Here is a 26,864-nt window from a genome sequence, read left to right as displayed (position 1 = left end):
TACCCAAAGATACAGGAAATATTGAAAGGAAGACATCTTGATGATATTCAGGACATCAAGGATAATCCGATGACAGCTCTGATGCCCATTCCAGAAAAAGAGTTCCAAAATTGCTTTGTAAGGTGGTCTAGGTACTGGCGTCAGGGCATAGCTTCCCAAGGGAAGTACTTTAAGGTGACTATAGTGATATTCAGCAATAAGGTATGTAGCACTTTTTCTAGGATCAACTCGAGAACTTAATTGTCCGACCTCATATATACTGGGGGTGCAAAAAAAAAAGTATACAAGTGGACACTTTGGTCAACGTTGCTCAAGCAGTAGTTTGCTGTAATCACAAGTGTCTGGACGCTGATGGTAACCACTTTGAGCACCTCTTGTAATTGTAGAAGTCAAACATTATTTGTATTCATTTTTTGTTATCCATATATATTGAGTATTACAATTTTAATACAATTTTCCTTTCTTAAAATTTGTGTACTTTTTTGGATATATATATATATATATATATATATATATCAATAGAAATATTTGCCTGTCACCAACATGTGAAGTAAAAATCAAATTATGCAAGATGTTCCTTAAGAAGATTATTGTAACTTTACGTTGTTTTCCTATGGGGCATCTGTCAGACTGTTTACCCATGGCAGGGGAAGAGGGGCCGACATCCAGGGGATCAAATCTAATTTAATTTAAAAATAATATTTTAAAGTTGGTATCAGAAGAAACTGAGAAAATGCTCTCTTGGCTGCTTTGAAAGCTAAGGATTAGTAGTGAAGTTCTGACCTGAAATTTGGTCTTGTGACTTCTTTCCAGGAGATTTTTCACTGCATGAAAAAGCTGTCTGCAATGGCCTTATTGTTTAATTCAATCTTAGTTGGATACAAACTGTTAAAACGTGAGGGATTGTTGGAAGGCCTAACAATATACAAAGGTATTTTTAAATGGTATTATTAATCATCTGGAAGTGAAAAATGTCCTTCATGAAGTCTCTGAACCTTTCCTCTGTAGCTCCTTTAGCATTTATTTCAAATTGTGTAAGTTTCGAGGATATAAATTTTAATCCTGGAGCATATGCCATGTTTAGGGTAAGATTCAGCCATTTTCTAAAGAAGGCTAAGCTTTGTGCTCAGTGACGTATATTTTAGGAATTCTCCACGTGGCTTAACTATGATTATGTCTTGATTGCTGCAGGAGGTAGGTAAGCCTTCACCTTGGAAAATAGTTGGAAGCCAAGGGACCAACAGAGGGTGAGGACCAGCTTCCCAACACAGCCTTTTATAACCTGGCCAAAATCACTGAGCGGAGTGCTCTCTGGCCACCGTTTGACGGAGAAGCAAATAAATGCCCAGAGTGCTTTCCTTTTGCAAGACATATAAATGGCCCGTTTGGAGACAAAGCTAGGGAAGAGGCTTCTTTGAGTCACCCACTTCTAGTCCGACTACCAACTCTCAGAGAATATTCAGAGGGCTCGAGGTAGGTAGGACCATTTCTATTGTTATCCTTGCTGAGACAAAGGCTGGGGATGGGGGGAGTGGGGTGGGGGCTGGCAACTGGTGCCTACTGTTTCGGTTGAGTGGGTTGGGAGGACCGATGGCAGGAGGACGTGTTTTGTTTGGCTGTGGAGCGGGCTTCCCCGGCCCATCCCACCTCGGCCGGCCCACCCTGAGCACTGGGAGTCTGCGGCCGGGGAGCCGCAGCGGCCTCTGCGTCAAGCGGGGGGGGGGGGGGCGGGGAGGTGCGGCGCCCAGCCCCGAGACCGGGCTCCCTCCCGGCGCCGCCCTCAGCCTCCCCCTCACCCCTCAGCCTGTCGGCGGCCGCAGCACGGGCGGGCTGGGCACGTGGGCGCCTCCGTCACACCCTCACTCACACTCACACACACCCGCGCTCGCGCACCCGCTCGCTGCATCTCGTGCTTCTTCCCCGGCGGACACACAGGGGCTCGCGAGTCTCTCGGTGCCAGCGCGCAGGGCAGCGACCCCCTAACCCACCCGGAGCACCACCCATTTGCCAGCAGCTGCTTTCTCTTTAGATAGCTCCTTTGCGGCCTCCGTGAAAGCCACCCGGACCCGACCCTTTAGCCATTGCTGCTCCTGTCGGGACGTGGAAGCGCCGGCCAGACACACTAACGGTAATGACTGGCTCCTACCGCCAAGGGCACGGTTTAGGTGGGGCGGGGTGCACCGTGAGCCACCCTGGAGCCCGGGGACGCAGGACGCGAGCGGAATTGATGGCTGGATCCCAGGAAGGACTCGGAGAGTGTGTCCTGAGGTGACGAGAGGGAGGGAGGCTGCAAAGCCTGGGGAGGGCGAAGCTGGGCTCAGCGGGCGACCCCCCAGGCTGTGGGTCCCGCACCTGTGCACCAACAGTGGCAGGGGAATGGGGGAGGAGGAGGCACGGGTGGCGTGCGGGGGGAAGCACGTGGGGCGAAACGTGCTGCCATCCCTCTTTCCTTCTCGTCGTGGACATTGCCCACAGCATCCTCGAGAGACTAGTCATTTCCAAATCAAGTCTGGCTTGTCTGAGGGATGGCGTTCGACTGGTGCAAGTTGTACAGGAAAGTTGGGAGGGTGGGGACGGAGCGAGGCGCTTCTAGCCGAGTTGGAAGCCGATTCTTGCACGGGTGGGCGGTGGGGCGGGGAGAGGAGCCTCCTCATCTGCTTCTTACTTGCTTTTTCAAGTAGCGAAGGTGACATCCAAAGGCGGTATATTGTCACGTGACTCCAGTTCCCTTGTGCCAGAGGCACCTTGCGGTAAAGGTTCCTAAAGTGGACCTCTTCCGAGGCACGTGGCTACCGAAGAAAGCACAGCCCGTGTGTTTCTGCGCAGCCAGGGATTTGAGAGGGTGGTGGTGCTAGGGTTTTACGAGAGGATGGGAGGAATGGAAACCCGGACCGTTTCTACGTTTCATTCTCTGCGTGGCCTGGGCCGAGGACGGTTTGGAACGTAGGGAGAGCCTTTCAGGCGTCACAGACAGGCACACCAGCCTTGTAAGTCAAAGTGAATCAAAACGCCGGAGACGCCCCCAGACAGGTGTCCCCCACTCGGTCGCAGAGGATGCAGGAGCGGGAATTCTTTTCCCGTTAAGCGGAGAAGCAGCGTTTGCCCGCTTTGGCGAAGAGCGAAGCCCCAGACTCGCGCTCTCCAGTGTCTAGCTCTCCTTTTCCCCTTTCCTTCCTCTTCCCACGTAGGAAGATATTGGAGTAAGACAAGGCGGGGTCCGCACTCGGGCGTGGTGACGTTGGCAGTGTTTGGGTGCTTATGCAAATGACACTGCGACCGTTTCTCGCTGTCGGCAGTTTTTCTTCCAGGTCTTAAAGGTAGACCCGGTGTTATTCTGTACCGTTTGTGCGGATCACTACGCGGAAACCGAGAGGACTGAAAAAATTTGCTTTATGTACTGCGTTTGGGCGCCGCATCCCCCAGTTTTTAAAGCTGTGTTACAGCTGTCAATTTTTACAGCCTACTTGCTTTCCCGGGTTCCCTGGAGCAATGTGTTTGCTTTAGAAAATACCGTTCTCTGACGAGGCAACCCCACCCAGCTCCTTACCCAACCTAGGCCCCATTTCTGCAAGACGTGCTGAGATACAGACCTATGGGTCTTAAGCGCCTAGTACTGGGCTTCACTAGTAGTATGTACTTGCTGATGGACTGAAATTTCCTGAAGAGTATGTGTTTTCATTCAATTCGGAGGTTTGCACCATCAGACTGTATTTTATTTTTGAGAGTGCCTTTTCTATACCCATGATCAGTAATACATGCATATTGATTGGAATAAAATATATTATCCCACTAAATTTTACATTGAACTCATTGATGATTTTCCAGCAAATGCAACAATCAGCGTATTCTCTTTTTTTTTTTCAGAAAGACAGAAATTCACAGTTTTGAAAGGAAGATTACCTCTGTTGACACGTTTCCTTTTTATGATTGCACGTTTATATTCTTGATTCAAGAATTACTCTAGGCTTCCTATATGTGTAACTCAAGCTACAGTATTTTAATGTCATTAAAAGTCTTTATGCATGTTTATAGGAAATAAGTGCTCTGTCATCCAATTAATAAAGTAAATAAGCGGTACTAACCTAGTCTGTTCAGACTTCCATAACACAATACCAAGAACTGGGCGGTGTAAATCAATAGAAATTTATTTCTCAGAGTTCTGGAGGCTGGGAAGTCCAAGATCAAGGGTCTGGCAGATCCTGGCCTCTGGTGAGGGGTCCGCATCTGGTTCATGGATGGTGTCTTCTCACAGTGTCCACATATGGTGAAAGGGGCTACCTAGCTCCCTGGGGTCTTATTACTTCCCAAAGGCCCTACCTCCTAATTCCATCGCCAGCGGGGTTAGACCTTCAACATGAACTTGAGGGGGGACGACACAAACATTCAAACCTAGCAAATAGTGAAGACTTGTTGAATTGCACTATTTTTATTTCAGATACCAATAATCAGATGGATGCCTTACTTGTCAAGTATGGAAAATTTAAAATTAAATTAGGATACTTACTCAAATCTAAGCTCTATTTTTATAATAATTGATTTACTCAGTGATCACAGTTTGAACTTTACTGTGCGCCTGTGCATGTTAGAAAGTATCCTTGTCCTGTCATAAAATAAACTTGTGTATGAACACACAAGAAATTTTCATTCTTTTTAACTCGGAGGTTATCATCCAGGTAATTAAAAAATCATTGACTTAGAATGATGAAAGTCAAACATGCCTTCTTGATTATCAAAAGCTTTGAAAAATTTTCTTAACTTCTTTTGGAGAGTATGTTAACTCTTATTACTATGTACATATGCATGATTGCATATAATAATATATTCCTATGCAGAATAGATTTTAAAATAGTTTCTGTGCAGATGTCATTATTAACAAAATTCATAGGCATAGTCTGATTCATAAAAGCATTGAAGGTTACATGGCAGGAATCTTTAGATTTATTTCCAATTTGCCTTATAACATAAAACAAGTTCTATTTACTCTTCTAGACAAATTTAGTAAATAATTTTTAATAGACAAATTTATCTGCTTAAATGTTAACTTTCACCAATTATGATTGTCTAAATATTTTTAGGTGAAAAACAAGTCCTGTAGACTGGGCTACAGTGTTTTTAATTAAATTAATTGGGGTGACATTGCTTAATAATATTCTATACCATGATATAAGTTTCCAGTGTACAAGTTTATAAAACATCATCTGTATATTGTGTTGTGTGATCACCACCCAAAGTTTAGTCTCCTTCCATCACCATGTATTTGACCACCTTTACCTCCTACAACCTCTTCCATCACCTTCCCCCTCTGGTAAACCACCATACTGTTGTCTGTTTTGTTGCTGTTGTTGTTCATATGGTTCTTGACCTTTTCTGTCTGACTTATTTCGTTTAGCATGATACTCTCACGATCCATCCATGTTGTCACAAATGGCACTATTTCATCTTATGGCCAAGTAATATTTCGTTGTATGTATGTACCACATCTTTATCCAATCATCCATCGAAAGACATATATGTTGTTGTCATGTCTTGGCTACTATGAATAATGCTGCAATGAACATAAGGTACATATATCTTTACAAATAAATGTTTTCAAAATGTTTGGGTAGATGCTCAGGAGAGGGATTGCTGAGTCATATAGTAGCTGTATTCTTAATTTTTTGAGGAACCCCGCTACTGTTTTCCATAGTGGCCGTACCAAGTTACATTCCCACCAGTAGTGTATGAAGGTTTTTTTTCCTTCCACAACCTCTCCAAGACTTGTTATTTCTTCTCTTATTAGTAACAGTCATTCTAACAAGTGTGAGGTGGTATCTCACTGTAGTTTGGATTTGCATTTTCTTTGTAGCTAGTGAAATTGAGCATCTTATCAAATATCTGCTGGCTGTTTGTATTTCTGGGGAAATGTGTCTGTTCAGGTGCTCTGCCCATTTTTTAACTGGATTGTTTGTTGTTGTTGAGTTGTATAAATTTTTTTAATAGATTTTAGGTATTAGCTCTTTATCAGAGATATTGTTTGCAAATATTTTCTCCCATTTGGTTGGTTGTCTTTTTGTTTTGTCGGGTTTTTTTGCTGTGCAGAAGGTTTTTAGTTTGATATAGTCTGAGTGATTGATTTTTGCTTTTACTTTCCTTCTTTGGGGGTCCAATTTATAAAACCCTCACTGAGACTAAGGTCCATAAGTTTAGTATCTATGTTTTCTTCAATGCATTTTATTGTTTAAAGTATTTTACTTAGGTTTGATTCATTTGTAATTGATTTTTGTGTATGGCGTCAAATTGTAGTCTAGTTTCATTGTTTTGCATGTGGCTATCCAATTTTTCCACTACCATTTATTGAAGAAGCTTTCTTTTCTTCATTGTATGTTTTTGGCTCCTTTGTCATAAATTATTTGTTCATATACATGTGGGTTTATTTCTGGGATCCCAGTTCTTTTCCATTGGTCTGTATGTCTCTTTTCCTGCTAATGCCATACTGTTTTGATTACTGTAGCTTCGTGGTGTCATTTGAAGTTAGGGAGCAGGCCTAACTTCAGCCTTCTTCTTTTTTCTCAGGATTGCTTTGGCTATCCAGGGTCTTTTGTGGTTCCATACATATCCGCTGATTTTTTTGTTCTATTTTTTTGAAAAATGCCATTGGGGTTTTGATGAGGGTCCCATTAAATCTGTATAATGCTTTGGGTGCTATGGCCATATTAACTATGCTGATTCTTCCAATCCATGAACATGGGATATCTTTTCATGTCTTTGTGTGTTCTTCAATTTCTTTCAATAATATCTTATAGTTTTCAGTGTATAGGTTCTTTACATCCATTGTTGAGTTTATTTTTTCGTATTTAACTTATTTTATTATTGTTGCAAATGCAAATGACCATTGCAGGGTGGTTGTAAATGCACAGTATTACTTGATATAGGATAGAACTATTTTTTAGTCTTGAAGGTCACTTTATTTCATTGTGATTAATGTGCTAAGATATCCTTTCACATAAGATTAATTGATTGTTATCTTGGACTAGAACACTTACCCTGGGAGCTTTTCACCTATCAAACTGGCAAAGATCAAAAAGATTTCTCGCTATATTGAAGAAGGCAGAGGAAAACAGGAATCTTATACATTGCTATGGTATTGAAAATTGAGACAGATTTGATCACAAGCAGTATTTACCAAAATTATAAAATTATATACCCTTTGATCAAGCGGTTCCACCTCTTGAAATTTATTCTACAGACATGCACATGTCATTAGTTACTTGAACACTTAAGGAAATAATCGGAAATACCTAAATATATGATACACTATGGATTGTCATCATACTCATTGAAAAACACAAAATGAAACAAGCTGTTGTACTGAGAGCAAGTTTTTGAAGATTTTTTAAGTGAAAAATCACAATGCAGAATTATGTATATAGTATCAGTTGTGAAAAAAGAAACAGGTTGGATAGATGAGGAAGAAACATATAGTTCAAATATATATACATTAGCTTGAATATATACAAAATATCTGTGGAGAACTTTGGTAACTTACAGCATGGTTGAGGCGGATAAGCTGGGTGTAAAGGGTGAGAAGATATTTTTCACTCTATGCCCTTAAATACCATATTATTATATTATTTATTTAAAATATAGATTAAAAATATTCTAAAGTGAAAACAATACCAAACACCATTGGGAAAACAGTGTTCAGGCATTGTTTTGAAATGATTAAGGTATAATAGTGGATATTTTGGCTCCATGATTTTCATAGTTTCTGAATTTACAAGAACATTTTCTCTTTCAACATTCTTAATAATAAAATTATACTAGAACAATAGATGACATTTAGTAGATTCACTTTAGCCAGTTATATCAGCATAAACATGCATAAGTTTTTTAGTGAGTTGACTTTTAAAAAAAATGCATTTTGAGGTGGTCATAGATTTACATGAAGGTGCTAGATAAAATACAGAGTTCTTGTGCGCCCTTGAGGCAGTTTCCCTTAGAAGTAACATCTTATAAAGCTATATTACAGCATCATAATTAGAATATTGACATTGATAGAGTCAAGTTACAGAACAGTTCAATCACTGTAAGGATCCCTGTGTTGTCCTTTTACAACCACAGACACTTTACTCCTGCCCCCAACTCCCCATTAACCCCAGCTAACCACTAATCTATTCTTCATGTTTATTATTTTGTCATTTCAGGAATGTTGCCTAAATGGAATCATACAATATGCAAACTTTTGGAATTGGCTTTTTCCACTCAGCCTAATTGTCTGTAGATTCATCCAAGTTGTATCAGTCATTGGTTTGTTTTAATTTCTGAGTGGTACTCGATGGTATGGATTTACTAGAGTTTGTTTCAGCATTCACCCATTGAATGACATCTGGGTTTCCAGTTTAGGGTTATCATGAGTAAAACTGCTTTGGACACGCGTTTACAGATTTTATGGCACATAAGTTTTCATTTCTTCAGGATAAATGCCGAGGAGTGCAATTACTGGGTTAGATGGTAGTGGCATGTGTAGTTCTCTACAAAGCTGTATCGTTTTACATTTTCACCAGTAATGTATGAATGATCCAGCTTCTGGGTATTCTTGACAGATTTGATTCTCACTATATTTTAGTCATTCTGATAAGTATGTAGTGACATCTCTTTGTAGTTTTAATTAACATTTCCCCAGTGTCTAATAATGCTCAACCTCATTTCATATGCTCATTTGTCATCCACACATCATATTCATTGAAATGTCTCTTTATGTCCTTTGCCCATTTTCTAAATTATTTTTAATTGCTAAGTTTTATGAGTTCTTTATAGATCCTTAAAATGGGTTCTTTCTCAGATGTATAGTCTGCAAATATTTTTTCCCAGTTTTTAGCTTATTTTTTCATCCTCTTTAATAGGTTCTCAGACAGACAAGAAACTTTTTAAATTTTAAAGTTTAGTTTACCAATTTTTGCTTTGATGGATTCTGCTTTTGGTGTCATGTCTAAGAACTTTTTGCTTAGCTCAAAATATCAAAGATTTTCTCTAATGATTTGTCTTTAAAAGTTTTATAGTTTTATATTTTACGTTTAAGTCCATGACCCATTTTGAGTTAAATTTGTATAAGATGTGTGATTTAGGTCAAGGTTATATTTTTCCCTAGGAATGTTCAGTTCCAGAACTATTTGTGAAAAGGGCTATACTTTCTCCATTGAAATTGCTTTTGCACCTTTGTCAAAAACCAGCTGAGCATATCTGTGTGGGTCTATTTATGAGTTACTTATGAGTTCTGTTCCATTGATCTATGTGTTTATCCTGCCAACCTCACACAGTCTTCATTATTATAACTATAAAATAAGTCTTGAAATCAGGTAGAGTAATTATTCCTACTTCATTCTTCCATTTCAAAATGTTGTGGTTATTTTAGTTTTTTGCTTCTTTGTATAAATTTTAGAATAATGTTTCCTATATCTAAAAATAATTGCTGGGATTTTGTAGGAATTGCATTAACACTGCATATCAACTTAAGAAGAGTTTGACATATTTATTATGTTGAACCTTCCAATCCATGAACATAGTATGTGTGTTCGCATGTTTAGGTCTTGAATTCTTTCATCAATACTTTGTACTTTTCAGTATGTAAAAGTACTGTCTGTGTTTTGTAAATTCCTTGGGATTTCAACGTAGACAATCAGGATGTCTGCAAATATGGAAATATTTCTTTCTTCCAATTTTTATACCTTATATTTCCTTTTCTTGCATTATTGCACTGGCTAGAACTTCCAGTAGTATGGTAAACAAAAGTTAAAGAGTGAACATTCTTGTCTTGTTCTTGATCTTAAGGGAAAAGTATTCAGTCTTTCATTAGTAAGTACAATGTCAACTGTACATTTTTTGCAGACAATCTTTATCAAGCTGAGAATGTTTCCTTCTACTCTTAGTTGGGCTTTATTTATTTATTTTTTGACAGTTTTTAATCATGAATGGATATCGAATTTTGTAAAATGTCTTTTCTGCATCAATTGATCATATGATTTTTTTCCCTTTAGCTTGCTATTATGGTCTACTACATTATTGATGTTTGTATATTGAACCACCTTGTATATCTAGAATAAACCCCACTTAGTCAAGGTATATAATTCTTATTACATGTGTCTGAATTCTTTTTTTTTTTTTTAATATCGTGCTGAGGAATTGTGTGTCTATATTCATGAAGGATATAGATCTATAATGTCCTATAATATCGTGTTTTTTTTTTTTCTGGTACTGTTTTTGTATGGTTTTGGTGTCGGAGTGATACCGGCTTCATCAAATTAATTGTCACATGTTATATCATCTTGTATTGTCTGAAAGAGATTTGCAGAGTTGGTGTTAATTCTTTAAATGTTAGGTAGGATTATCCAGTGAAACCATCTAGGACTAGGGATATCTTTTATTTAAAAATAATGCATTCATGTTATTTGGGAAAAAAGCCTATGCAAACATAATCTTCAGATGAAGAGATTATCCTGGAATATCCAGATGAGTCCTACATGCCATCCCACATGTTCTTATTTGAAAGAGGCTGAGGGAGATTAGATACACACAGAAGAGGAGGAGACAATATAAACATGGTGGGAGAGATAGGAGTGGCTACAAGTGAAGGAATGCTGGCAGACCTTAGAAGCTAGAAGAGGCAAGGGACCGACTCCCCTCTAGAGCCTCCTAAGGAAATACAGGCCTGCCAACAGCTGAATTTTGGTTCATTGAAACTGACTTTGGATCTCTGGCTTTCAGATCTTTAAAAAAATAAATTTCTGTTTTTTGAAGTTACTAAATTAGTAATTTGCTACAGCCTCAGGAAATGAATACCGTGTTAAATCAGAGGTATTTTCAATATGTTAATAAAATTTTAAGTGTTTAAAAGACTTTTAGTTAAATAAGATTTAAAATCTGTCATAGAAGTTCATAGAAGTCAACAAAAATATGTTTCAATTTATGGAAGTTTCTTTTTAATTATAATTAATTTTGAAATAATTGCAAGCTCACAGGAAGGTGCAAAGCGTGGTCTTATGCACCTTTTACCTAGCTTTCCCTATTTTACAGCGTTGTGTGAAAGTAACATGGTACAATATAAAAACCAGCCTATTGATATTGGAGTAATCCAGGGAGCTATTTCAGATCATTTTCTCTGGCTGTGTGTGTATACATGTGCATAGTTCTTTGCAATAATGCCAGATGTGTAGATTCATGTCACCCTTAATACAATGAAGATACTAAATTATACCATTTCAAAAGATTACTCTTTTATAGCATACCCATCTGCCCTTTCTCACCCTAACTCCCAGAAACCATTGTTCTGTGGTTCATCTCTATCATTATGTTATTTCAAAAATGTTATATAAATGGAATCATGAAATATGTATCCCTTTGGAATTGTTCCCCCCCACCCCCATTCCGCATCATTTGCTTGAGATTCATCCAAGTTGTTGCATGTATCAAAAGTTTTTCTTCTTTATTGCTGACATTACATGACAAGGATGTACCACAGTTTGTGTAACCATTAACTCATTGAAGCACACTTGCGTAGTTTCCAGTTTGGGGCTATTATAAATAAAACTGATATGAACTTTTATGTACAAGTTTCTGCTTGAAAATATGTTTTTATTTCTTTGGGATATATACCTAAGAGTACAAATTGATGGTCACTATGGTAACTATGATTAGGGTAAAAAGAACTGTCAACTATTTTTTAGAGTGGCCGTGCTATCTTATGTTTCCATTATCAATACATGATTGATCTAGTTTCTTTGCATCCCCATCAACACTTGGTATTATTAGTTTTATAAAATTTTAGCCCTACGGATAAGTGTGCTCACTTTTAGGGCAAACCAGTGTTATGAGTGTAAGTTGTGGCTTTGTATGGTCATTTATAAGAAGTTTCCCTCAGATTGGCTCTGTGATTTTCATTATCTTTTTGCTTAATAGAAATATTTTATGAAAAGGGGATATCATTTGCAAAGGAAATGTTCAGGTTGCATTTGCAATTATTCCATAACTATAAACTCCTCATCACGTGCCACTTTGAGGGAAGGGGGTTGTTATAATATGGTTTAGCATTTTGTTTTTGTTCAGGTAGGCTTTACTTTTTATCCTACATATTAGAATTAGAAAATATATTTCATTTAAATCCACAATGAATTTCAGATTCAATGTTCAGAATGGGCACACATTGAAAGAAATTTTTCTTCAGTATAATTTGAAATTGTCCAAGTCAGGAGATAATTTACTGTTTTTCTGGTTCTTTATTGTAGAATGTTAAGCTTGTGGCAAATGCCAATATTTATCTAGTGCAGGCATGTCTATTTGAGTCATTTCTCATCTCTAAGATGCAAGTGCCTACCTGCTGTTTTAGGTCTTTGCATATTTTCAATGGAAGTGTTAATTAAAATTTAGTATAGCAGAATTTCAAAAGAGCTTGTAACAATAGTTTAGGAACTAAAAAGTCTTGAATGTCAGAGAAACAATTGCATAATATTTTAAGTTAATTCTATAGTGAAAATATTAGCAAGGCTAGTCAAGACAAAAGCAAAGAAAACACCTATTACCAATGTCAGGAATAAAAAATGGAATATGACTATAAATCCTACAGATATTAAAACTGTGAAATATTATGAATCACTGTATACCAATAAGTTTGACAACTTAGATGAAATGGACAAATTCCTCCAAAAGCACAACTTACCCAAACTAACATAACAAGAAAAATAAAATCTAAGTAGCTGTATGTCAATGAAATAAATTTAATTTTTAATTTAAAATATTCCCTAAAAGAAAACTCCAGACCCTGATGGTTTTATCAGTGCTGCAAAACATTTATGAAGAAATAAAACTAATCCTACATATATTTGCTCAGAAAATGGAGGAAATACCTCTTAAAAACGTTTTTTATGTGCACCAAAACCAGAGAAGCAAAATACAAAAAAAAAAAAAAAAAAATTGCATACCTATATTCCTCTGAATATAGTTGAAAGAATCCTTACCAAAATATTAGCAAATTGATTCCAGTGATATATTTAAAAAGGCAATACTTCATGACCAAGTGAGGTTTATCCCATAATGAAAGATTGGTTTAAGATACCAAGCTAATCAATATGATACTCTATATGAACAGATTAAGAAGTTATGTGATTTATCTTAATAAAGGGAAAAATTAATTATGTGTCTAAATTCAACATTCATGATTCAAAAAAAAAAAAAAACAAAACAAAACTCAGTGAACTAGTATAAAAAGAAACTTGTTTAAACTGATAAAAAGTATTTATGAAAGAATCCATACTTGATATTATACTTAACAGTAAAATATGGAGTACTTTATTGAGTACTTTTTTAATAACATTGGGGCATAGATGAAGATGTCTGCTCTTAACACTTCTGTTCAAAATTTTAGTGGATGTCCTAGCCAGTACAGTAAGTCAAGAAATATAAATTTAAGGTAAATAATTAGAAAAAGCTACACTACATTTATTTACTGATTATATACTATGTATATAAAAGTTCTAAGGGATCTTTAAAAAAAACCAACAACTTGATTTAGCATTGTTTCAGGACAGAAAGCTTGTAGTAAAAAATATATTTTTTTTCTAGAGAGCAACTGAAGAGATGAATAAATGGAAATATATACAACATTCATAGGTTGGAAAACTCAATATTTTAAGATGCCAGTATTCCCCAAATGGGTCTATAGAATCAATGTAATCTCACTCAAAATTCCAGCGGGCTCTTTTTCTAGGGGTAGAAATTTACAAGTTGATTTCAAAATTTATGTGAAAAGCAGGGAAAAAATCTTAAAAAGAGAAAAAAATGGTTAGGGTTGAGAACTACTGAGTTAGAAATTTATTATGTTGATTTAAAATGGTTTTGAACTCAGTTTTAAATGCCTTAAATAGATTTTTCCCTGAAAAATTACACATGAAGATAATTGAAGCAATACAAAATGGAAGAATGAGAAAAATGTAAATATAAGTCCAAATTTCAATAATTTTATATTTTAATCATTTTTTATGCATGTAAGTTCTTACATACAATAGAAGAATGGAAAGATGCCTTTTTTGAAATTTTTAATATGTGTATTATTTAGAGCTCTTTGCTGGCAAGAAATTAATGCTCCCTAAAAAGCAATATATATATGTGTGTGTGTGTGTGTGTGTGTGTGTGTGTGTGTGTATATATATATATATATACACATATATATATTGCGTCATATATATAAATATATATATATGCATATATATGATATATGAGGTATGACCAACCAATACAGTGAATGCAGTGAATGTTTAAATTTTAAAAATTATAACAGTGAAAGACACATTGCTATCAATGCTTCTCAAAATACTCTCCCTCACTTAGAACACACTTATTGCATCATTCTTGCCACTTTCTGAAGCAGTTCTGGAAGTCCTCTTTTGAAAGCGTCTTTAGTTGTGATGTCATGACTGCTTTGATGTCCTGAATCTAAATTTAATCATTCACTGTATTTTTGGATCACAGCTTATATATATACAGAGGGGGGCAAAAAAAGATATTTTTACACATTTTAAGAAAGGAAAAAAAGTATCAAAATTATGCTGATGGTAACCACTTTGAGCACTTCTTGTAATTTCAGAAGTCAAACGTGACTTGTATTTATCTTTTGTATTGGTATATATTGAGTATTACAATTTTAATACAGTTTTTTCCTTAATTAAAATGTGTATACATTTTTTTTTGGCACCCTCTGTATATACAGGGTGGCAGGAACTCAAAGAAACAATGTGCTTGGCAATTAGATGGAAAAGGGCAAGAATGAAAACTAGGAACCAGGATCCCTGACTGCGGTAGTAGTTACAGCTGGGCATAATGCCTTTGGAATTGAATGACATGCCGACTCTTATTGTTTCTCTCCTCAAGATTACTTAGGGAGGGAAAATCTAACTGGACAAATGTGGAAGATAATTTTCAAAGGTTTTGGTAATTTTATCTTCCCTCTACTCATACTCTTCACAATCTGACTTTGTTGCTTCTTCCATTAAGGAGTTTATCCACTCTTGAATCAATCAGGATTAGCTGTGTAAATTGCTTTGGCCAGTGATAACATTAGCAAATGTGACACAGAGGCTTTACTAGCACTTGCATGCTGGGCTTACTTCTTTTGGCTAGAGTTGGAACTCCAAGGCTACAATGTGAACAAGTTGGAGCTAGCACTGGAGAGACTACATATAAGAAATCCAAAGTGCTCTGACAGACAGAAAGCCTGCCTCCTGCCTGAATGTGAGTGAGACCATTTTACCATCTTAGAATATCTTCCCCCATTTGAATTGACAAATGACCACAGTGCTGAATTGACCTAAGTCAAGACCAGCAAAACAACTGATCACCTAAGCTTAGCTTACATTGCCTAACACACAGCATCATGAGCATATCAATTTTCTGTTTGTTAAGTCCCTAAGTTTTGAGGTGATTTCTTATATAGTAATAGAAAACTTGTATTAAAAAAGTGGTGTTAGAACAAGTGTTAATAAAACATATAGCACTGGCTCTGAATTTGCATTATCCATAATTGAGTAATATGTAGCAAACTAGTTGTAATATAATACAACCATAAGAGAGATGATAATCTTAGTAATAAAAGAAAACGTACTGAGTCCAAATACTGTATTTTTCAAATACTGTATTATTAGATATGCATATTATTTTCCTTATTTTATAAATGAAGAATCTGAAGCATAGGTAAGTAACTTAGCCAAAGTCATTAAACCGTAAGTGATAGATAGAGCTAGGATTTGAACTCAGTATGTCTCTAGAACCTAGATATAAATGTTTGGCACCATTACATGTCTCTTCCCAGCAAGAAATGTTAATTCCTACAAGATCCCATTAAAATTAAATAAGAAGGATTGTATGAAAATATGTAGAGGTTGAGGTCATTATTCTGTTTTGGACTGTGAGTTTCATATCTAAAGTAGTTTTCCTACTATGTAAGAAGAGGATATTCTCATGCTTTTATTTTTTTCTATCTCCTCCCATATTAATTTCTGATTTTATTAGTTATATTATTTTAAATTTCAATTTATATATTTCCCCTTGGTAAAATTTTTACAGATTTTTTTAGTTTTTGAAACTTTAACACGGTACAAGTTTTGTTTTCATTTTTCAACAATTTTATGTTTTCCCATTACAGTTAACATACAATATATTAGTTTCAGGTGTATAACATAGTGATTAGACATTTATATCATTCATACAGATTTGAAACCTTATTTTCTTGTTTAAATTAATGTTCACTTCAATTCTCTAACATGGCTTCTCTGTTGATGAGATCGTTATTTGGTTTTCTCTCTTGGTTGGCTAAATTTTGTGATCATGTAGCCCCTCTCTCTCCCTTCCCAGTATGGTCCATCAGATTTCTTATGAATAAAAACATTTGCCTGTGGCCTTTATAGTTGGAATAGAAAGTAAGTGACTATAAAAATTGGAGATCAAGGATTTTTTTTCTCTGTTTTAATGGAGGTTATTGGATATCCTGAGAAGTCTTTTTGTTTCCCCTTTTCTATTTCTGCTTGAAATCCCTAGGAATCTTTATCCCAGTAATTTCTCAGTGTTGACCCTTCTGCATTATTATTATTATTATTATTATTATTATTATTATTATTATTATTTGAACATACAAGTCTAAGCAAAACCTATGTTATTTTATCTTTAATATGTTTTATTAATTCTATTCTCTTGCTTGAGTACCCAATTTTAAGTTTGTTGGATTACCTTTAATTTAAATATCCACTCAGATTTTCTCTAAATTACCTAAAAAATGTGTCCCTTTTATTCTTTTTGAGAAGTTTTCTTCAGCCTGTCCTCCATGTCTCTGGATGTGGTTGCAATAGCATTTATTCTAGTTCTATTTGTTCCTATTATGCCTTTTGTTCCTGTAATAGATTTACCCATTGCTTACCTGTATTCAATATTTATCCACCTAACTTTTTTTGTATTCCTATTACTTTTTTATATGTTTTCCTTGAACTTTTCTCCTTTTTCTTAAGGGCAGCTCTTTTATCTTTCATTAGTTGAATGTTTGAGGGTTTTTTGTTTGTTTTGTTTTGTTTTGTTTTGTAAGTAATCTCTCAGAAACTTCATAGCACTCTCTTTCCTGAGACATATTCTACATTTGTATGCTGCATATGTTTCTTCCCCCTCTCAACTACTACCCCTCCCTCTATGTTTCTTTGTAAAACACTTTTATTCTTAGTAATTACTCATCTTTGAAGGAGATTTCTATCTTGGAATACTATTTGATAATGAAATAAGTGTCATTAATATTTATATCCCTTAACGTCTCATCACAATTAATATCACATTAGTGAATGGGTGGATACATGAAAGGAGATTCTCCATAAGACAAATTTGCAGGGATGTCATGCAACTGTGTATGCAATACTATAAGTAATAAAATGAGTGTTGTAGTCAGAGAGGGAAAAAGGAAGAATTAAGGAAAAAAATCACAAATTTTGATTACTAATGAACAGAGCTTATATGATGCATTGGAGTATGTCGGACCTCAAAGTGCAGTTTTGCAAGAAGGAAGGAATTAGCTAAAAGAAAATGTTTGTAAAATTCATGTGTACTTTATAATTCTTACACTTGTGGAAATAATTAAGCTTTGAAAGGCCAGTGATCATACGGTTTATACTCTGTAAAACCGTGAAAAAGCTTCCATCATAAAAATTAAGAAGACAGGGTCTTCGGTTTTTTTTAATACTTTTCCTCATTAAATATTATTTTTTTTTCAACTTAAAATTTTACAGGTACCTACAGAATATTGGACATACAGTTTCAAGATCCATGACATTATCACCTTAAAGCAAGGATTAATATGATAGCCTCCTCCATCTTTTCTTCATATCAACTAAAATAGTTTTAAAAAGAATTAACAAATTTTTCATAAGGGAATTTTAAAAATTAGTCCTACCCATATTTTCCAATGCCTAAGAATAGCAAGGTGGTAAAAAGAGAACTAGATGACGAAGTTATTGAATCTGTCAAAGACCTTCTTTCCAATGAAGACTCAGCTGATGATGCTTTTAAGAAAAGTGAACTAATCGTTGATGTCCAAGACGAGAAAGATACAGATGCTGAAGAAGGATCTGAAGTTGAAGATGAAAGACCAGCTTGGAGCAGTAAGCTACAATACATCCTGGCCCAAGTTGGATTTTCTGTAGGTTTAGGGAATGTGTGGCGATTCCCATACCTATGTCAGAAGAATGGGGGTGGTAAGATTTTTTGTCTTTTTATTTTAAAGTGACATATTGTTGACTAAATTGCAATTGATTGTCTCAAATAGCTGCTTTTATTGCTGGGTCTCATTATTTTACAAACTGTGAATTCCATTATAAAGCTAGGGAGACTCCTTTGTTGAAAGTGAGTTCAGATCTGTTTTCAGAGTAGGTTTGCATAGGAGCAGATGGCTTGCTATGAATACTCAGAATTGTTTTAAGGGTAATAAATTCTCAAATGCTTTCTGTGGGTGCTCTTAAATATTTCTAAATTACTGACTTTTCTAACATAGGTTGCATCCCTTGTAACTGTCAGTTATTTTCTAGAGAAAAACCTGAAGTTTCTGGTAGACAAGTTTGATGAAGGAAGACAGAGATAATTTTCTCTCTATGACTTGTAACTCTGAATTTTAAGTTGTTTCATTCTTCAAAAAAGCAAAAATTATATATAATTTAGCATGATTATAGTCTTCAAATGCTGACCAGAACTTTGTAGATTCCAGTAGAAAGGATTTAACTGGATAATTAATATAGTGCCAGACATTCTTCATCCTTAGATATCACATGTATTTGGTTTCCAATTCTATATATTTTGGAGCAATATTTGGTTTCAAAGAAAACTTTAAAGAAATTAACATCCTTAGTTTTAAACAAAAATACCTGTATCAACATGGTATTCTAGTTTTTTGTATTTGTGCTATGATTACCTTGGGTTATTTAGTAAACATTGTCTTAAAAATCAAGGGGAAAAAACCAAAAATTTATTGATTGTCCTGTAAAACATAAGCTCTATAGTATACTGCAGTCAAATTGAATGTTAAGCTAACTAACATTTGTGTTGAAACTTCATTATTTATATCAAGGAAGCTGTTAAAATAAGTGTAATAAAAAACTAAATATACACCTCACTTCAGTACACAAAGGATAAAAATAATATTTTGGTATTTGATTCTAGTTTGTGATAGTTTTGTTGACTGGATAAAAACAAGGTTTTATTTTGATGTAGTTGTACCTTACAAATGAAATTAAATAATATAACCATTCATATATTAAATTTCTTCTTATAGCCCCTAAAAACTAAGCTATTACAGTGATAAAATATGTTTGAGATCTTGCTTAATTAATTCAACCAGGCAAAATAAATAACAGGTTTGGGAAAAATAACCTGTTTGATAAATCTTCCTGAGAGGTAAGAATCAATTCATAAGTCAGTGATGTACTATATATATATAACTCTACTGACATTGTAAGCTCTTAGCTAGTCGGTAACATCACATATGAATTATTTATCAAATTAGCAATAAGCATCTATGTAATACTCTGCTTTTTGTTTCTCACAAATTATCATATTTGCCACGACTGACAAAGGATGAATTCTGATTTTCAGACCTGTGATCTTATGAGCCTACTGGACACACTGTTAGGGAAAAACGCAGTCTTTGCTGAAAAGTCAGGTTGCCTTCCATTTAATACGATTTTTGTCTTGTTGGAGAGCACTAAAGGATTTCATATTTAGTAATTATTTATTAGTAAAGATGCTCCTCTTTCTAATTTTCATATGTAACAGGAGTCAAAGTGCCCTTGCTAGTATTGTTTCCTCTCTTCTAATCATAAGTACTAGAGTGGGATATTATAAAATACCAATGGATTTTATCATTCCAAGATGGTTCTTAGAGCACAAAAGGTTGTACTCAGCATTAAGTATAGCATGGAGCCTGCTGGGTATTCACTTAGTATCTTCTGAATACTAATACTTCTGAATACCGTGATAATTCCCTATTTTGGCACTGACTAGTTTAGTCCAGCAGCCTCAGGCTGCCTAAATATTATCCATCAGTTGAGGTGCTTTGTGAATAATAGAACTAAAAAGTAATAGACCCAATGTAAGTTGATTTGTCAGAAGATATTATGCTTAAAGCACATGGTTAAGCTTAATAAGTGGTTTAATATAGAAATCACTAGCTTACGTTTTGAAATCAGTTTGACTATGAAGCCTGGCACTTTCCCACACGAGCCATGATCCTTGCACAAGTTAACTTACTTCTTCTGCCTTACTTCCCACACCTGTGAAATGAGGGTAATAATGGTCCTTAGCCCTATTGGATTCTTGTACGGAATAAATAACTACAGCTCAACAAGCTTAGAAATGTGCCTGGCAAATTGTAAATGCTTCGTTATATTTTAGCTTTGATTATTTTTAATATGGAGGCAAGGGTTAGAGTAATAGAGTTAGAAGAAAAGGCTCAGTATCTAATAGTATGTCATCACACATAACTGAGGAAAGATTCCCAATGAGTCCAGTCTTAGTTAATTCAATTAATCTTTCTCTCTTCCTCTCTTCCTTTCTCACCCAGAGATAAATAACATTATTTCAAAGATAAATAACTTGAAAAAAAATCATTAATATTTACCTCTTCAGCAGAATTACCAGAACAATTTGAATAGTTTCCAAAGTCTATTCAATACCAGTAAACACTTTTTAAAAAATGTTTAAATGGGAAAAATATAATAAATGGCCTCACTTAAAAAGGGAATTAGTAGCATCAATTGCATGACCCACTTGACAGTATCTGGTTAAGATAAAATTCCAGATAAAAAATTTGAATGTAGGAAGTCCATATTAGAGATTATTTAATGAGTAATTTGTATATATATTCTCATGTAGAAATGAGTACAGCTTTCATATTTAACTTTATCAATTAATAGAGTTTAATATTAACATTGTGAAACTATTTAGTACATTTTTAAATCACTATTCATATGTCTTAATTTGAGATTTAGATGTAAAATAATACTTCTTTTAAGCATTAAAACTTTGCTACAAGGATAATAGCACATATATTTTACAATAGATATTAAATATATTAGTTTCTCAGTCAATTACACTACCCCTCTACAGAATTTTGCAAAACAAAATATTGACTCTTTTCTGAAGTGTACTTTTTATATGAAGAACATATGGGGAAAAAAATAACATTTGTCTGTGGCAGAGGTTATTTTTCTTCTTTTTAAGTCTAGGCAGCCATTTCTTCTGTCCTGTTGTTATTTAAGGAAAAAAGTTAGTTTTAATACCATAAATTTTAGTTTTTCTAATTTATCAGATTTGGAATACATGATTTAGATGAATAAAATTTAATAAATGACTTCATAAACATGTGTGAATAAGATTTCCAGGAGTTTATGAAAGCTGTTTGAAAAAATATTTTTAAGGAATCAGTTATTTTTATGAAAAATGAAGGCATTTATCCTTTCAATTAAATTAAATTAAAACTTCTCATTGATATTCTTATTTCATCATAATTTTTTTAATCAAACTTTGTAGCAGTCAAATTCAGGTTTTAAATACTAGAAGTTTTAAAGTAATGAAATTGCTTTTGTTTAAAGTCCTATGTAACTGTACTATATAGAACTTCAAATATCATCTTTGAGATAATCAGAATTAGTGTATTCTTTACTGTGACTGTAGAAAATGTAATCTATTTTATTTGTTCTTTTTTCTGTAGGTGCCTATCTTTTGCCATATTTAATATTGCTCCTGGTAATAGGTATTCCCATTTTTTTCCTGGAACTTTCTGTGGGCCAAAGAATTCGGCGAGGAAGCATTGGTGTATGGAATTACATAAGCCCTAAACTGGGTGGGATTGGATTTGCAAGTTGTATAGTAAGTTTCTTGGTATGATATATACTATATAATTTTTACACGGTTTGTAATTATATAGTTTGCATTTAAATGGAACTTTTGAGAGTAATTCTACTCTGCTCTTTAATCATGTTTAAAACAAAACAAAACAAAACATGGATCTTGCTTGCACCAATATACAAAACACGCTGTAAATATTAATATAGTTCATCTTGTTAATGCATGTTCTTAAGATCTGTGAGAAACATCTTTTTAGAACATACCATATGTTTCAATGAAAATAAAATGAGGAGGATTTTTAAAATCTTAAATGGGGTCTTAAACATATCATCTCATTGTTTCAGTGGAAGGGCATGCGAAGAGTAATGTAATCATATTTTCATTTTGCAGGTGTGCTTTTTTGTGGCTCTCTACTACAATGTCATCATTGGCTGGAGTTTGTTTTATTTTTCTCAGTCTTTTCAACAACCTCTACCTTGGGATCAGTGTCCATTGGTGAAAAATGCTTCACACAATTGTAAGACATGGACAATGTAATGTTTTTATATTTAAAAATCCTAAATTAGTAAAGGCATGAGCTTTCAAGATTTTTGTAAAATAATGTGGAAAAATATTTCAAAATTATTATTACAATCTTTCTTCACTTTTAGGATTGGTGTATTCAGAAGGATAGATCTTTGACACTCACTAATTTTATTATCTCTTCCCACATTATTATTTTTTTAAGTACAGTTGATATATAATATTATATTATTTAATTTAAGTATAGTTGATATACAATATTATATTAATTATCTTAATACAATATTATATTAATATTATATTAATTACATTAGCTTCAGGTGTATAATATTTCGATTTTTATGCCTTACAATGTGATCACCTTACTAATTCTAGTAATCATCTGTCACCTTGCAAACTTGTCACAATATTATTGACTACATTCCCCTTCCAAAGTTATTTTATTGTGTCCCATGACAATAGGGTGAAATATTATAAGACTTCAATTGTTAATTTTGACAGTCTTTTATTTTGTATAGCTTTCTTGATGCCTTACATTTTCATTAAAATAAAACAAAAGACAAAAAGAAGAATTTGATTGAAGTAATTGTTTTTATGTCTTTGATCTGTTGTTTCATAGTTTTCGTATAATTTATTTTTATATCCTAGAATAGAAATAAAAAACAATTCCCTATAGCAGTGATGTCTGGTAAATACAGAATGCAACTCACATATGTAGTCTAAAATTTTCTAGTAGCCACAGTTTAAAAAAGTAAAAGGAAACAGGTGAAATATTTTATTTAATCCAATATATTCAAAATATTAACATTTCAACATACAATTAATGTAAAATTTATTAATGTAATAATTTGCATTATTTTTCTCATACTAAATCTCAAAAATCCCCTTTGTATTTTATATTCACAGCACATGTCGTTTTGGACTAGCTCCATTCTAAAAGTCACATATGGCCAGCAGCTCAAGTCTCACATGGCCAGTCGCTCTGTCTCAAGAAGATAATTCTGGGGATGAAAGGGACATAAATTTGATATGTTTTAACTATTTTGATCTAAAGCCCACATATTCCTATTTAGAAATGTGTAATAAAAAACATCAAATAGGACACATATCTGTTGATATTTCACATTTTTGTAGTTGAGTTTTTATTGTGAATTTCAATGCTTCTACAAAATTGTAATACTTTTCTAGGAAATATTAATAATTGATTTACAGACTTACTGGAATAAAAAATTATCTCATTACTCTGCATAGTCTGAAATGATTGTGTCACTTTCCTTTCTACAGTTGTAGAGCCAGAATGTGAAAAAAGTTCTGCCACCACCTATTACTGGTACAGAGAAGCACTGAATATTTCCAGTTCCATTTCCGAAAGTGGGGGCTTAAACTGGAAGATGACCATCTGCTTGCTGGCTGCCTGGGTCATGGTTTGCTTGGCTATGATCAAAGGCATTCAGTCTTCTGGAAAAGTTAGTATGTTAGAGCCTCTCTTGATCTGCGAATCACCATTCCTGGGTACTGTGACACCCTCAAACTCTGCTATAAATCTCTGTGGGCAAATTACCAGTAGCACGTCATTCTGGGTAGTTAATTAAAGATTGGTGAGAAGGGGTGTTTTGTTTTGTTTTGTTTAAATGTGTTTAAATTAAGGAAAGGACATAAATAAAGATATATGTTTTATAGTGAAATCTAAAGCTATTTATAATCTTTTCTTATTTCATCAAGATCTTTGAAATTTTTTATCGATACCTAAAATAATCCTTTTTATTCTATTTTTTTTTTTTTTGCTATTTATTCAGTTGACTCTAATGTTTTAATTATCTGATTACCAATTAGTTCCAATCATGGAAATTGGGGAAAGTGGTAGAATGAAGAATGTGTTCCTTTTATTTGTCTTATATCATTTATTTTTCTCTATTATAGGTGTTCTAAGGAATAATTGCATAAAACTCTTTAATATAGTCTCTAGTGTTTCTTAAAGATCTGAACATCATTAAGTAGTTATAATCTCAACAAGGAACTCATAGTAACATAAAGAGACTAAAGAGCATGTCTGCCAGGGTAAATGGAAAATTTTAAAAGGCTGTGATTGAAAAAAAATTAAGTAAATTCTAGAAACCTTGATATATACATATACATATACATATACATATACATATACATATACATATACATATACATATACATATAATATATATTAAGAATACATTAGGAAAGTAATTGCTAGTCAGTCTTTTGCTTTCATATTGCATTTTTCATCATCACTATCATTGTTTTAATGTTTTCTATATCTTTGGTCTGTACCATAGCCCGCATTTATTATTGGTTCTTCTCTCTGCTCTTTAACACTCTATCTCTATAATGTTTTTCTTTCCAAAGCATAGATCTGATTATATATCTTTCCAGGATAATATATTACTATTTGCCATCATATACTAGTAGAAGTAGGAGTCATATAGTAATAATGATGGTGAAGGTGATTCTGACAAGGATCAGAGCAAGAACAATAACAGAAGCCAATATTTATTAGTAAGTTGGTGCAAAGTTTATTATTCGGTTTCTCCAATTATTTTTAACCTTTTAAATGGCAATTACTTTTGCACCAACTTAATACGTGTTTCTTTTTCTCCAGGCACTGTGATACATACTTTATATACTTTATCCCATTTAATGCTAAAGAAAACTCTAAGAATTAATGACTGCTTTTAGGCCTGTTTTACAGATACAAAACAATTTTGAGAAGTTAGGTTACTTGCCCAAAGTGTTACATGCTAATGGTTGCCCATACCTGGAGTCAAACCCAGCACTGTCTAAATCTTCACTGCATGTTATTTCACTGCAACACTATAATGTTTCCCACTGTCACATTTTTTCTTCCCAAATAGTTACCTTTTTTTAAGTCAGAAGTTTAATTCACCTCTGCTTCCTCTTATTTCATATTTAGTTTAAAATGTTGGATGATTTTTTAACTTGTAAATCACAGCTAATTTTACATTTATGTTTTTGCTGGAACTTCTACACCATTTTTCCTTTGAAGAAATGAATATGGTACATAACACATCTGAATCAATCTTTCTGAATGACAATGTTTTGTGTGGTTAAATAAGTTCAATGAATTGGTTCAGTTGGGTGTCTTCTACTATGTCAGAGACACATTACAGCCAGGTTATAAACAAAGGAACAGATTCTTAAGTTACATCTAAACACCTTTACGTGCTTCCTAACATAACATCATTTGATATAAAGAGAACCAAATGTGGTCAGCCAGAGAAGTCCAAAAATCCTTGTTTTTGAGTCTTATCACCATATTTTGTTTCTTCTCAGTCAGTGTATCTTATCATTTAAAGAAATACTCGTCCTTTTCTTACCACAGAATTTTGGGATTGGTTGTTTTTCTTATTTCATGTGATATAACTATCTAGAAAAAAATAATACAAGCTATATACTACATATAATTTATTCAATGAGAAGGCTTTAATGGATTTTGGGCAGGATTTGACAAAATAATGCAGTAGACACAGATAGGAAGAAAGTTGTAAGTAATGTGATCAAAGATATGAAAGTATAAATTGTCACAATTCCTCAGTCTGAAACAATGAGTTAAATATAAGAAAAAATTATTAGGAATAAATGTAAAGCTCTGTGTTTGCCTGCCAAACGAAAGTTTCCAAATAAATTATCACACAAGTACAATATAGAGAAATGTGATTTAAGGATAATATTGTTTAAGGGTAGTATATAACAAAAATATTTAGAGGATTTAGACCTAAAAGAATATTAGTGAACTTGTGATATACTTGGCCACAGAGCGTGTGCGCGCGCACGCACACACACACACACACACACACACACACACACACCTTACAGTGCTAATCAGAAATTTTATGAATTAAAAAAGGAGTATGATAGTATCATTCTCTTCTGAGCCAGGTAGGCACACCTCAGTTGAACCATGCCTGTAATACTGAATTTTACTGAAATTTCTATTTCCTCCTTTATTGTGAATAAGAGATATTTCAGCCCCATGATTACAATCTTCAAATAGTTGAATAAAAAGAATAAGGTTAGTGCTGTGGGGCTACAGAGAACAGAATGATGGTCAAATATTGGGGTGTATGGAGAGTGGTGGTGTGGTGGTAAATCTTTTAAAAAAGGAAGACCTTTCAGGAATCAAGGCTGGTAACAGTGAGAGAGCTCAGCATTATTGGAGGTTGTCAAACAGAGGTTGTATGTCCCTTTGTTACAGTCTCTGTTAAGGGGGTGCCTACCCCAGCATGAAGGATAGAAATGAGAAGCTCTAAGTTTTCTTCTAATTCTAATATTTTCCTACTAGTACTACTTTGCCATCCTTGCTACTACTGGGTTAAGTACTTTGTAAGTGTTAGCTTGTTTAATCTTTTTATGTCTCCAAATAATTTATCAGCCAGATGATTTGCATATTTTTATCCTATTTT

General features: G+C 34.2%; 1 protein-coding gene across 2 annotated transcripts in view; it reads left to right on the top strand.

Annotated features, from left to right (window-relative positions):
• The first annotated feature begins 1,861 nt into the window (after window positions 1-1,861).
• The window catches only part of SLC6A15 (solute carrier family 6 member 15), a 44,883-nt gene continuing 19,880 nt past the window's right edge, over window positions 1,862-26,864 (top strand). The window contains exons 1-5 of one of the 2 annotated variants that reach the window (XM_081061292.1): window positions 1,862-2,128; window positions 17,784-18,248; window positions 21,755-21,912; window positions 22,282-22,408; window positions 23,698-23,879. In XM_081061292.1, coding sequence (XP_080917418.1) covers window positions 17,960-18,248; window positions 21,755-21,912; window positions 22,282-22,408; window positions 23,698-23,879 — 756 coding nt within the window. In that variant the 5' untranslated portion in view covers window positions 1,862-2,128; window positions 17,784-17,959. Of the gene's footprint in view, window positions 2,129-17,783; window positions 18,249-21,754; window positions 21,913-22,281; window positions 22,409-23,697; window positions 23,880-26,864 lie in introns of those variants that run through there. The other variant, XM_081061293.1, reaches the window with a different exon arrangement.

The sequence above is a fragment of the Rhinolophus hipposideros genome (assembly GCF_964194185.1).
Source record: "Rhinolophus hipposideros genome assembly, chromosome: 9".
NCBI classification, from domain to species: Eukaryota; Metazoa; Chordata; class Mammalia; order Chiroptera; family Rhinolophidae; genus Rhinolophus; species Rhinolophus hipposideros.
This window is presented reverse-complemented; position numbering and strand designations above follow the sequence as displayed.